This window comes from Eptesicus fuscus, chromosome 5 (assembly GCF_027574615.1).
Source record: "Eptesicus fuscus isolate TK198812 chromosome 5, DD_ASM_mEF_20220401, whole genome shotgun sequence".
Lineage (NCBI taxonomy): Eukaryota > Metazoa > Chordata > Mammalia > Chiroptera > Vespertilionidae > Eptesicus > Eptesicus fuscus.
This window is the reverse complement of record NC_072477.1, coordinates 10,501,425-10,515,732: the sequence shown is the minus strand read 5'-3', so window position 1 is coordinate 10,515,732 and position 14,308 is coordinate 10,501,425. Positions and strand designations below refer to the sequence as shown.

Below are 14,308 nucleotides of genomic sequence, written 5' to 3'. Positions count from 1 at the left end.
CTTGACTAAAGAGCCACATTGATATAGTCGTGGGCACAGTCTTGCTGGGGTTACTACAGGTGGTGTGGGTTTGCTCTAACAACTGAGATTAAAACTATTGACTGCTGTCATCACTCAGAAAGCAGTCTGTAAGGCGGGGGAAAAAGGAGGAAGAAGAAGGTGTGGTGACTGGATGAGAGGGAGCATGGAGGGGGATTGGATTGGGAGAGGTGGGCAGAGGCTAGATCTTATGGGTCTAAACTCACAGTGAGGTCTTCAAAAATAATTCCGAATGTGATGGAAACTGTCCGAGCGGCACGGTCGGATTTATGTTTGGTGAGGATCTCTGCTCACCAGGTGGAGACGCAGTGAGAAGTCCCCTCCTCCTCAGGGTGAGTGCAGAGTCAGTGCGGAGAGGCCCTGTGACCAGTGGCTTCCCGACTGTTAATAGGCATTTCTCTCCCGTTCCAGAATGTGGGTGAGCCCCTTGTACCCACGAATGGCCCATGGCACCCACGGGTCTGGAGAGTCAACAACACATTTCAAAGCCGATCTCATCAGCTACCTGATGGCTTATAACGCTCCTCCTCTCAAGGAGTGGGTAGACATCATCCACGCCCACGACCTCTCCGAAACCAAGTACGTGCCGTCTTCGCGGTTTGGGTGCTCACGGCAGGTGACGCCTGAGAGCCGCACGGGGTCTGGAACGCAGGGTCTTGGAAGGAGGCTGAGGGCGTTCGGCCGCCCTTCGTGACACGATGAAAGCGGGAGGCTGTCGCTGTGCGTCTCCTGGTTCTGTGTCCCTAACGTGAGGCAGGGACGCTTCCACGCACCCTCGGCCTCGCGCTGGGTCACTCTGCACAGGAGCGAGCTCGGCCTGGCCCCCTCCCCTTGCAGGTGCTCCCCCACTAGAGGATGTGCTTGACGGTGAGTTTACGTATCAGCTACTCCTCTGAGGAAGTCTCCCAAGAAAACGGGTTGGCTCTTGGAACACTTCATGGGTATTTTGTGACACGGGGTCCATAAATCACATCACTACGTTCTGTAATTTACATTTTATATCTCTGTAGCGTTTACCTCATTGGATCAACCCCAGGACGCTTTCAAGGAAATCAGAAAGATAACTGGGGGCACTTTAGGCTTCGGAAGGTAACAGAATTTTTACTATTTTAACTGTTTTTTTTAATTTAATGTGTATTATCTCCCTTTTTATTTATAATTGTATGTTCTGATGGCAGCATTACAATATATCTAGCACAATTCTGGGCAAATAGTAGGCACATGATAAATTGATTGCCTAATAGTTTTCAGTAATTTTTAAAGTTTTATTATGCCTGTTCTATAGATGCAGATTGTTCTAAATGGACTTTTAGTTATATGTCTTGTGATAGAGATAATCGGAGATTCCATTTGTAGCATTTGATCAGCATATCAAGGACCTTTAACATACAAATTTAATAAAGCAGAATGTAATGTTGAGTAGAGGCTATATTGCCTAATAGTTTTCAGTAATTTTTAAAGTTTTATTATGCCTGTTCTATAGATGCAGATTGTTCTAAATGGACTTTTAGTTATATGTCTTGTGATAGAGATAATCGGAGATTCCATTTGTAGCATTTGATCAGCATATCAAGGACTTTTAACATACAAATTTAATAAAGCAGAATGTAGTGTTGAGTAGAGGCTATAACAATTAGCTATAATATATTTTGTTTACCAAACCAGTGCCCTTAAGAGAATTGTTACTACAAAAATCACATTTGCTGCTGGTATGAAAATGAACATAGAAAGGTCTTTAACAAAATAAAACAACCAGCAAGTTGAAGATTAATGCCTTCTTTATTGCCTTTTAGAAGGCAGTTTACTGACCTTAATAATACAATGTCCCTAAAATGTCTTTGTTCAAAGCTTACCTCTTTTTCCATAAATTATTTATGTTATGTAAGAATTCCCCTTGGTTAATGAAAATTTTAATTTTCTTTTTTTTAACTGAGACCGCAGCTGAAAGCAGGCAGGATCTCATAGCCAACATCTTTATGTATTTATTTATTTAGTAAGTTTTTATTGATTTCATAGAGGAAGGGAGAGGGAGAGAGAGAGAAAACATCAGTGATGAGAGAAAATCATCGATCAGCTGCTTCCTGCTCGCCTCCTGCTGGGGATTGAGCCCGCCACCCGGGCAGGTGCCCTGACTGGGTCCTGACCTAGAGGGTAGAGCGCTCTGGCTAAGTGCACGCCGTTGCAGGTAGATGCCCACACCTGGGTTCGGGTCCTGACTGTGGCTTTCACTGTCACCCTTTCACAGGTCCTGAAAGAGCACGCCTCGTCCATACCTAAGGCCGAGGCTTGGCCTGTCGTCGGCCAGTTCTCAAGCATCGGCTCCATGGGGGCTGACGAATCCAAATGGCTGTGTGCTGAATTCAAAGAGACCTTGGTGACCCTGGGGAAGGAAAGCAGGGCCCCCGGGAAAAGCACGGCTCCCCTCCATCTGGTGAGTGCTCCTCCTCCGGAGTCTCTCATCTGCATTCTCTCGTCCAGGAGAGGAGTCAGTCGACAGTCAGTCCTCTTCAGAGAGAGGGTTCGATTCAATGGGTGGGATAGAAACGGCGGTGTTATCGAGTGGCCCTCGTATCGTGGGTGCTGGGGTGTGCAGTTCAGCCAAAGCTCCGCGTCAGCCACCAGCAAGCAGTTGTCACCCCTTCCAGGTTGTCAAGCCCAGGAAAAGATGTTGGAAAGGCATGGCCTGCAGAGTTACAAGCATTATTAGTTACTTAGACACCTTTGAGTTAGTAGTTAATTTTTCATTCAATTCAGTGTTACTGTGGCATGTCAAAGGAAAAACTCAAATGGAAGTGTGCTTTTTTATCATCAAACTAGAGGCCCGGTGCACATTTCATGCACTGGGGCGGGGGTGGGGGGGTTCCCCTCAGCCCAGCCTGCGCCCTCTAGCAGTTCGGCAGCCATCAGTTGGACATCCTTAGCTCTGCTGCGGAGGCGGGAGAGGCTTCTGCTACTGCAGCTGTGCTCGCCAGCCATGAGCCCGGCTTCTGGCTGAGCGGTGCTCCCCCTGAGGGAGCGCACTGACCACCAGAGGACAACTCCTGCGTTGAGCATCTGCCCTCTGGTGGTCAGTGCACATCATAGCAACCAGTCGTTCCACCATTTGGTCGATTTGCATATTAGCTTTTTATTATATAGGATTAACCCTTTGCACTCGCTTGCTTTTTTCTCGATTCCTTTATTCTAATATTAACCGTGTCGAATCACAATCGACATCCGAGTGCAAAAGGTTAATTACCAGAAGTTCTGTTTTTTTCCTGTAAGATGGGAACTTTTTAAAATATAGAGCACGTTTTCTAAGCCTCTTGGATTTTTAATTGAGATTTCATTTTCTTAAAAACTAATCAGCATTCCTTTTAACAAATAGTTTCTTCAACATGGTACCTTCCAAGTGTCATTGGGAATTTTTTGTATTTCTTTTTAGATCTATCCTTCTGTGGAAAATGTGCGGACCAGCTTAGAAGGGTATCCAGGTAATTGTTGGGAAGCCTGCCACAATTGTATTTTTTGTGTATATTTCACAAATGCCCTGCTAAACTTGTAAAAACAAGAAATAAGAATTTTCTCATCCCCCTTGGGATGAGGAAAGTATGGATTAGAAATTTGGAGGTGATTTTTCTCTTAACTGGGTAAGAATCCTGAAGACGGGTGACATTGAGCACTGGTCATGTTCCCAAGATGGTGCAGGTGGGCAGGTCCTGGATGTTATTTAATCCTCACAGTCACCCTCTGAAGGGTTGCTCATCTCGTTTCTGCGAATAAGGCTGCCCTAGCCTCTGCCACCAACAGATTGGCTGTCCAGGCAAGTCATCCAGATGAAACCAGCTGCCCCTACTGCTCCGTGCCCTTTCAGAACAGTCCCAACATGCCTCGCTCTAATCTTTCTCTCAGGTTCTAGGAGTTCTCATCCTAGTCTGCCCCAACTGTCCTGGTCTTAGGCTAAAACAGAGGCGCTCCACACCTCATCTTGCAGAAGGAGGCTAAGGATGAGGACGGCAGGTTGGGCCAGGATTCTTTCTAACCCTTCAGATCTGTGCTGTTGCAGATATTAAATGACCACCCCTTAATCCCTTTCCTTTGCAGACAGTGAACACTTACACTTAATACACATCCCTCAGAAAGGAAGCCCACTGAGAGGACATAGCTGGTGCAAGCGCAGGCATTTCCTGTCCAGGAAGTGTTTTCTAAGATGGAATGATGGCAGCCGTGTTGTTTTTCCCCTTTAACTTCCTCACTGTTGTTTACTATAGGTTTTGTTTACTAGGCTTTTTAATGAAGAACCCTCAAGTTCTATTGCATCCGTTTTATTATTTATTTTCTTTTTCTTGTTTCAAAAGCCGGGGGCTCTCTTCCCTACAGCATCCAGACAGCGGAAAAGCAGAACTGGCTCCATGCCTACTTCCAGTAAGTAATTGGCTAGAATGCTGCTGTTGCTGCTTTAGGAACAAGCTGTTATTTAAAGAGCCTTACATAATACGGCCCAGCTACATATGTTAGTGATAGAAATAATTTTAAACAAGGTTTTGAACTTTATTTTTTGGAATAGGTTTTTAATACCAAAGAGTAAAATTTATCTCTGTGGCATTTCTATTTATATATGGACACATAAAGAAAATGATAAATAAAAGAACATGCTGGGTAGTTTAGAATTCACATTAGTGCCTCTTAGTTCATGTTTCCAGTATGTAACATACAATCGTTCTCTCTACACAGTCTTTTTTTTTTTTTTAATATATTTTATTGATTTTTTACAGAGAGGAAGAGAGAGGGATAGAGAGTTAGAAACATCGATCAGCTGCCTCTTGCACACCCCCTACTGGGGATGTGCCCGCAACCAAGGTACATGCCTTTGACCGGAATCGAACCTGGGACCCTTGAGTCTGCAGGCCGACGCTCTATCCACTGAGCCAAACCGGTTTCGGCATCTCTACACAGTCTTACCCTGCGTCCTGCAAGCTTGCTGAGGGTGGAATCCTCCCCAAGCATGTGGGGTGATATTTGGCTCGTTGTGAGAGTTCAATCCGAGGTTGAATGGACGAGTGAAATGACTGCCCTCTGTCCGCGCTGCAGTGGTCGCACATCTGCATGCTCCAGGCCGGTCCCAGTTCCAAGCCACTGTTTTGCAGGACAGCCAGAAAGGAGGGCAGTTTGCATCCCAGTAGCTTTTAGTCTAACCTGGGATGCCATCAGGAGCCTTTCTTTAATGCTTTCTCGGGAGGTGTTTCCTTCCAGAGGATTTTCTTCAGATGGAGCGCCTCGCAGTATGGTCTGCCTCCCAGTGCATTGCATCATCTGATCATGGGCCCAGTCCTGATCAGTCTCTGCAGACAGTCTGTTCTTGAGGCCTGTCTTCTGATAAGCAAGGGTTGTCGCCTCGTGATACAGGCCATTTTTCCCCGTGGCTCCTGAGTCCTACAGTGTTGGAAACTTAGAAACCAAATGCAAGATATGCAAATATCAGCATTTGACTAAAGTATTTCTGATTTATCCCCCTGCTTTTCAACTTTCCATTGTGATAGTCATACTCTTGGTATTTTTCCCATTTTGTATTTTGTTTTATCAGCAAACTTTTACTGAGCCTCTGCTCAGTAATGCGTGTGGGAGCACAGTTCGAGCTTTTAGAAACAGTCCAGCTAGGAGACAGGATGTGAAGACGTGCTGCTGAAAGCACAGCAGTTTTTGCATGCATGTGGGTATTCACGGCATACACGCCAAGAGATGCTTTTTTGAATGGAGGTACATTTTTTGTCTACATGCCTGCACTCTAAAATGAACATGCATTATTCTGTCTGAACAGAGTTTAAGAAGATACCACGGGTCATAGCGAAGAAAACTGTGTGCTCTGGTTTTTAGATGATAGGATTCTGCTTTTCATGCAGTTTGCTAATGTTAGGAGGACGACCGATTTGTATTTTCTTATCAGTGATTGTGTCTTTCCTGTCACTAGCAAATGGTCGGCTGAGACGTCTGGCCGCAGCAACGCCATGCCACATATCAAGACGTACATGAGACCCTCTCCAGACTTCAGTCAGATCGCGTGGTTCCTTGTCACAAGGTAAATAGTCCTTACATTCCTGATGGTAGGGATTTTGTAACTCCTGCTCTGAATACTGAATGGTTTCCAAAAGGTGATTTTCTGAATTGTCATTAGTTTTTGCTGTGTGTGTGTGTGTGTTACATGAGCCTTATTTAAAAGAGGCCCATAACTAACCCCTTTGTAGAGAATGCAGTCATGAGCTGATCTACTCAGCATCCCAGCATTATCAAAGGACCCCTGAGAGACGTAACTCAAATAACAGAACATCTTAGAACCCACTCTCAGCACTTCCATAACAAGGGAACGTGTAGACTCCAAATGTAAGTGACACCTACCAGCAACTCCCTTCTTTTTCTTTTTTCTCTATTTTTCATTTTTACTTTTTGGTTGTTTCCCCTTATCTCAAAGTCAGAACATCCCAAACTGAGCTCATCTGTCTGGCAGATTTCTTCCCCAGCATCCCTCTGCTCTCGTGGCCGCTGCCCACTCTCGTCAGGCTGCAAGCCCCTGTGCTCTTTCCCTGTTCCTTCCGTGGGGAATCCGCAGCACTTGCTGCGGTCCTTCCTGAGGGTGCTGGGCACGCAGATGACACAGTAAGATTTACACAGTGGGTCTGAGATGGTCACAATCTCAGGGATGTCGGGAAACAGACACAGAAGTGAGGACACCAGGAAGGATCTGTTCTGTGGTTGAGGTGGGCAAGGTGCTTTGGAAATATCCATCAAAGCCTATTCATCCTTGAAATGTCTCAGACTTTGCTTTTCTAACCCCTCAAATTACCAGGTTCGATATTGATCACCCGGACTTCTGAAACGGTCACCTCTCTGCTGCCCCGTCACACGGTTGTCTTCCTCCCAGGCCACCTGTCTTAGTTGACCATGGCCATTCGTCTTTCGCTAACACGGATTTTCCTCATTGCCCTGTGTTCAGCAGCCTCCCCCGCTTCCTATGGACTGAAGCCCAGAGTCCTTTCCTCGGCCTGGCATTCAGACCTTGGCCACGCCATTCTCACCATTCTGTCCTGTGCCCCCAACATGTGCTTCCAGAAACAGCCAGGCTGTCCTCCTTGCCCCTGATACCGTCCTGCCAGCAGCCTGTAAAGTTCCCTCTCCTGATCCCTCTGTTGTCTCTCCCTGCCTGTCCAGTAGCTGCCCATGGAGTAAGAATTGTGCTCAGGGCTGGTCTCATCTCTTCCTGGAGCTTTGCCAGCCTCTGCTGGTCTCCCTCCTCCAGATCCTGATCCTTCGAGCGCACATGCACTGCTGACTGTCAGCTCCAAACGTTCTTCTAAGCACATTGCGTTCTCGCTCTGACTGTCCTCACAACAGTTCTATAGTGTAGCTGTCAATCCCCCGTACAGATAGGGGAATGGGAGCTCAGAGTTTAAACCAGTGCCCAAGAGCCCAGGCACACCCTCCAGCACTGTGCCCTAGGGTAGTGAGTGCCTGGGTCCAGCGGGCGGGCAGCTGTTCATCAAATAGATGGTCAGGGAAGGCCTGACTGACGTGACCTGAAAGAAGGGAGGGGCCATGTGGATGGGTAGCTGGCGGAAAGCGGTCTGGGCAGAGTCAGGAATATACTCATTGTGTTTGACAAACAACAGAGTGTTTTTGCTGCAGTGCGCGGGGTGGGAGGGCAGGTGCGATCAGAGCAGTGGCTGTGACCAGACTTTGCCTTTTACCTGCTTTAGAGGCAAAGTCACTACTGCCTGACGTCTCCTGGGTTTCCTGAAGCTTCGTTAGTCATAGGTCTGTGAAGGGCAGCTCTGTGCCAACGTACTTGATGATTTGAATAAATTTGAACCAGTGCTTTTTAAGCACTTGTTCCATGAGGCTTTCTGGAATAAGACCTGGCTTTAATGTAGTTGGCTTTAGGTCTCACCTGATAAGGTCAGGCCCACCCATGGTCATTCCAAACCTTTTGATTAACTTAGTCAGCTGATTGGTAACCTAATCATGGGAAAGAAATCCCATCATGTTGACAACTTTTGCTCACGCTGAAGGGATGGGCTTATACTGGGTGCATACTTTGGAGGCAGGGGCGGGAATTCTGCCTTCCACCGGCCTCGTTGGTGTTTACTGCCCAGTTTGGTTCATCCATCTTATTCTCCAGCCTTGATTGGAAGTAATTTCTTAATTATTATCTCTATGTTCAAAATTGAGGTTTACTTTCTATAGTGAAGCAAAACTACCCTTGGACATACTCAAAAGACTAAATATCAGACTCCCAAGGCTGTGTGAGAAATGAAGTTCTATGACTATTTGGAGACAGAGGAGGCAACTTTATTGGAGTGAGAGACTAACACTAAGTTTTATAAAAGGCTAGAGGCCCAGTGCACAAATTTTGAGGCGGCCTTCAGCCCAGCCTGCACCATCTCTCAATCTGGGACCCCTCAGGGATCCCTACCGGATTTGGCCTAAACCGGCAGTCGGACATCCCTCTCGAAATCCAGGACCACTGGCTCCTAACAGCTTGCCTGCCTGCCTGATCACCTCTAACCACTCACCTGCCTGCCTGATTGCCCCTAACCACTTTGCCTGCCTGCCTGATTGCCCCTAACCACTTACCTGCCTGCCTCATCGCCCCTAACCACTGTGCCTGATTGCCCCTAACTGCTTGCCTGCCTGCCTCATCGCCCCCTAAACACCTCTGCCTCGGCCCTTGCCGCCACGGACATGACGTCTGGAAGGTCATTCGGCTGTCCCGTCTAATTAGCATATTATGCTTTTATTATTATAGACTAGAGGCCTGGTGCACGAAATTCGTGCACGGAGGGGCGTTGTCCCTCAGCCCAGCCTGTACCCTCTCCAATCTCGGACCCCTCAAAGGATGTCCCTAGGATTGGGCCTAAACAGGCAGTCGGACATCCCTCTCATAATCCAGGACTGCTGGCTCCCAAGTGCTTGCCTGCCTGCCTTCCTGATTGCCCCTAACTGCTTCTGCCTGCCAGCCTGATCACCCCCTAATCACTCCCATGCCAGCCTGTTTGCCCCCAACTTCCCTCCTCTGCTGGCCTGGTCACCCCTAACTGCCCTCTCCTGCAGGGTTGATCACCTCCAACTGCCCTTCCTTGCAGGCCTGATCCCTCTCAACTGCCCTCCATTGCAAGCCTGGTCCCTCTCAACTGCCCTCCCTTGCAGGCCGGGTGCCTCCCAACTGCCCTCTCCTGCTGGCCATCTTGTGGTGGCCATCTTGTGTCCACATGGGGCAGGATCTTTGACCACATGGGGGCAGCTACATTGTGTGTTGCAGTGATGATCAATCTGCATAGTTCTCTTTTATTAGATAGGATAGAGGCCTGGTACAGGGGTGGGGGCCAGCTGGTTTGCCCTGAAGGGTGTCCCTGATCAGCGTGGGGTTCCCTTGGGGTGTGGGGCGGCCTGAGCGAGGGGCCTGTGGTGGTTTGCAGGCCAGCCACGCCCCCTGGGATGCAAGCGGAAACCCTGGTATCTGGAATGTATTTTCCTTCTACAACTGAAACTTTGTAGCCTGGAGCAGAGCCAAGCCTGGGGCTCCCTCCGAGGCCCGAATCCATTTGTGTTGGGGTTATAATTGAAACTTTGTTGCCTTAAGCGGGTGGGCCCGGCCAGGGTGTGTGGAAAGCTTTGCTACTCCTGTTGCTGGCGGCAACCCTGGCCTGCTCTCTCAAGCTCCATTCTGCCGCCATTTGTTTGAATTTGTTTACCTTCTATAATTGAAACTTTGTAGCTTGAGTGGAGGCTTAGGCCTGGCAAGGGCAGGTGGAAAGCTTGGCTTCCTCTGTTACCTAGGGAACCTTGCTCTCTGTGGCTGTAGCCATCTTGGTTTGGGTTAATTTGCATGCTCGCTCTGATTGGATGGTGGGCGTGACTTGTGGGTGTGGCTTCTGGGTGTGTCGGAGGTGTGGTCAATTTGCATATTTGTCTATTATTAGATTAGATTATTATAGATAGACAAGTAGAATTCCAAAAGATCTTAAAAAAAAACCAAAACACTCATCACATATTTCCTACAATGTGTGCATAATATCTTATTAGCCTGTCATTTCCTTACCCATCATCAGTAGAGGGCATTGCTTCCTGGTCATGGGTGCTTTGTCTTACCCAATTGACATTTCACAGCTGTGAAAACTAGCCACTGAAGATCAGGGACTGAAATCCTATAAAAATGCTTATAAAAAATGGATATGGTTTTTATTTTCCAATTTACTTTTCCTCTAAATACACATAAATCACAGTTCTTCATTTCCTCTCCTTCACTGTATTGTGATTGGGGTTCTGACCGAAAACATTTTTCATAGATCCTGGGATATATTTTATTGTCTAGTTGCCACATTCCTGAGCATGGTAAAATCTGCACTAAAACCACTTTTTATATATATATACATATATTTTATTGGTTTTTTACAGCGAGGAAGGGAGAGGGATAGAGAGTTAGAAACATCGATGAGAGAGAAACATCGATTAGCTGCCTCTTGCACACCCCCTACTGGGGATGTGCCCGCAACCAAGGTACATGCCCTTGACCGGAATCGAACCTGGGACCCTTGAGTCCGCAGGCCGACGCTCTATCCACTGAGCCAAACCGGTTTCGGCACTAAAACCACTTTTAATGACGTTTCCATTTATTGGACTGTCTGCATTAGAAGTTTTTGTTCTCTAAGAGAAAATGAGTTTGTAATTCCCATACTTCTTTTCCTACCAAAATACTCATGCTGATTATTGGTAATTATTTGTTTAATGTCGGTATTTTCTTTCAGATTAACAAATGCGGAGCCTAGTATAGTGCCTGGTCTATAATAGCTCTGAAAATTTTGAATGAATAAATGAACATCCCGTTTAATCTAACTACCATTCATTTTCTAATTGCTTCTCAGGTTTTAAGTTTGTGTTTTTCTTTTTTTGCTATCCAGGACGATTATGCTTATCCTTTAGGTCCATCTTAAATGTTCCCCTTTGAAACTTTTCCTAGCTCAGAAGACATAATTCATTGTTTTTTGTGTTTATAGCACTTTTTGCTTGGTCCTTTTACATCTTCTTTGTTGGTTCTTATGGGTCCTGTTTCTTCAGTATATTATGTGTTGCTTGAGAGCAGGTAGCAGGTCTTACCCATCTTTATATCATCAACATCTAATACTACATGGCTTATGCTTAGTGACCAATACATGTTTGAATCAGAGCCCTTTACAACACTGGTTTTCTCAAATAGGTAATATATACACAGAACAGGAAGAGGGTGTGGAGAGAGAGCTTACCTTCCCTATCCTGTCCCCAGTCATCTACTTGTCAACTTCACACCACACCTGTGGATTTTAGGTTTAATAGCTCTAACCCCATCAATATTTTCAAACCCAGGTATCTCAGAGGGTGATATTATCCAATCACCCAAGACACTATGAGGAAATAGCACCCAAGTAGATTCCAAATGTCCGTGTCCTAATTTGGGATTGCCACTTACTAGCCTTGCCCCTTAAATTTTGGAAAAGTCATTTTTATCATCTGGGCTTTTATCTTACTTATTGAATGCTCAGAGGAGGGTGATAAATATATATATATGGAGGTTACCTATTAAACTGTAATCTGGCCCTAACCAGTTTGGCTCGGTGGATAGAGCGTTGGCCTGCAGACTGAAGGGTTCCAGTTTCGATTCCGGTCAAGGGCATGTACCTTGGTTTCGGGCACATCCCCAGTAGGGGATGTGCAGGAGGCAGCTGATCAGTGTTTCTAACTCTCTATCCCTCTCCCTTCCTCTCTATAAAAAATCAATAAGATATGTTTTTAAAATATATTAAAAAATAAATAAACTGTAGTCTGTATTAAATATTAGTTAACAGCTTGACTTTAGTAGCTGCTAGTTACCACATTATTATTATTAAGCTCATATTTGTTGGCCCTCTTGAGATTCAAGCAAACAGCTTATAACTTGACTTGGGGTGGTGAACACACAGTACAATATACAGGTGACATATTACAGAATTGTCCAACTGAAACCTATATAAGATTATTAACCAATGTCACCCCAATAAATACAATAAAAAATAAAATAACAAAAGGCAGCTTATAAAACCTTTATCTGTTTTGTTTACATAACATAATCGGTGTATAATATGTGACCTAAAGACTTGTCCATAGATATAGCCTTTTCTAAACTTAATGTGGTTTCTTTAAAAATTGCTCAAAATTATTCTAATCAATTAGAACGTATTAGATGTCATGTTGGCTGGCAGTTTTCTCTTTTGTCTGGGTCCTTTTATGGAAAGCTATTTATAGTTTTTGATCCTACCGTGAAATCATGCTGTGTTTGATGGCCGCCTGTTGTTATGGAAATTGCTGGGACATGATGACAAATACAGTGTTTAAGTTTCACCACCGGACTAAGCAGGCAAGAAGATGAGCTAGAAGAGGCAACCTTGGATGACCAGACAGTGCCTGGGAGTAATTGGCAAAGCCAGTGAGAACAAGTATGAAAGCTGCGAATTGTGGGTGGGCAGAGAGCAATCCTGATACAGTTGCCTAGCAACTTACAGGCATTCCGGGATAGTTGGGATGAGCCAAGATACTGGTGCTGCCACTTTGGGGGAAAGGGAGACAAGTGCTTGACTCTGGAGCCACCGTGGCTTTCTGAGGAAATATAAGAGACGTTCTGCTGTCAGCATAGCTGTGCAATTCTTCTCTAATGTCTTCCTTTGGTTCGGGAACAAATCGCCTTTTTTCTCCTGTGCCTGAGTTTTTCAGTCCAAAATCAAATTGGATCACACACAAAAAACAATATTGGTAAATGTCATTGGGTAGATTGGTTTTTGTGCCATGTTCCTTGGCACCCCAAGAGTTCTGGACACCCGTTTCAGAGCCCACCAGAACCGTGGATGGAGGGAGTAGAGTGCAGGTAAATCCTGGTTCACCTAGAGACCCTTACTGACCTTTGTCGCTTTAAATGCTTCCTTTGACTAAAGGACTCCGGGTTGGGTTGGGTTGGGTTTGGTTTGGTTTGGTTTGGTTAAACTCAAAGGACCATTATAATACATAATCTCCCAGGGCTCACTCTAATAAACATGTCATAGTCTTTTTACTGAAAACTTTTTCAAGTTTTCATTATGTCTTTCCACCATAGGAGATGACCAAAATAATGGAACATATCAGTAGAAATTGAAATAGCAGTTTTTGGTGATCACATCGGTTACTATTAAAAACATGATGGAATTCTTTGGTAGGGTGTTCTAAGTACCATTTTTTTTTTTTACCTAAATTTGCCAAGCCACTTTTGATCCTGCTTGACAATATTTTTTTGTCATTTTGGGTTTGGGATGCTGATGTGATGGCTTCTGAAGCCACGTAATTCCATTTGTGGGGTCAAGTACAGATGGATCCTTTTGATGACAGGGCTGACGGTGTGGCTGGGTTGAAAGCTAGCCTTCTGAACTCAGCGTGGACTGGAAAGCGTTTGCTTGGGGTCATAACATGCCTGTGACTAAGGAAGGAAGTCAGGCCCTGACTGGTTTGGCTCAATGGATAGAGCATCGGCCTGCGGACTCGAGGGTCCCAGGTTTGATTCCGGTCAAGGGCATGTACCTTGGTTGTGGGCACATCCCCAGTAGGGGGTGTGCAGGATGCAGCTGATCGATGTTTCTAACTCTATTCCTCTCTGTAAAACATCAAAAAAGTATATTTAAAAAAAAAAAAAAAAGGGAAGGAAGTCAGTTTGCAAATAGATTTTCAGAATGTGCTTGGTGATTTGTCACAGTCACTTGCAGAAGCCCACACCCAACGATCTGATCTTCCGTCGTGCTCTGCGCTAGTCTGTCTGGGAAAACGCGTGTCATAATCAATCTCATTTTTCTTTTCCTGCTGATATTTCTTTGTTAACACACTGTAGTCTCCAAAACACAGCTGACGTGTTGCACCCCCTTTGGTAGTTAATTTTACATGATTTTTGTACATCTGCAGAATTGGTTTAATTTTCACCATACTATTAAATTCCTCTCACTTTATCACTCATATTAAAAATTGGGAGACATGGCCAGGCCGATGTGGTTCAGTGGTTAGAGAGTTGGCCTGCGGACTGAAGGGTTTGATTCCTGGACAAGGGCACGTGCCTGGGTTGCAGGTTTGATCCCCGGCCCTGAGGTTGGAGCACTGCGGGAGGCAAACAATCGATGTGTCTCTCTCACATTGATGTTTCTCCCTCTCCCGCTCCCTCCCTCCCTTCCACTCTCTCTAAAAGTCAATGGGAAAAAATACCTTTGGGCGAGAATTT

The 14,308-nt window shown here is 45.6% G+C and overlaps 1 protein-coding gene across 1 annotated transcript in view; it reads left to right on the top strand.

The window, feature by feature from the left end:
• Positions 1-14,308, top strand: part of TDP1 (tyrosyl-DNA phosphodiesterase 1) — a 54,253-nt gene that overhangs the window by 21,086 nt on the left and 18,859 nt on the right. The window contains exons 8-13 of the mRNA XM_028155888.2: positions 451-618; positions 1,050-1,128; positions 2,285-2,470; positions 3,464-3,512; positions 4,377-4,443; positions 5,987-6,094. Of these exons, the coding sequence (XP_028011689.2) occupies positions 451-618; positions 1,050-1,128; positions 2,285-2,470; positions 3,464-3,512; positions 4,377-4,443; positions 5,987-6,094 (657 nt within the window). The remainder of the gene's footprint in view (positions 1-450; positions 619-1,049; positions 1,129-2,284; positions 2,471-3,463; positions 3,513-4,376; positions 4,444-5,986; positions 6,095-14,308) is intronic.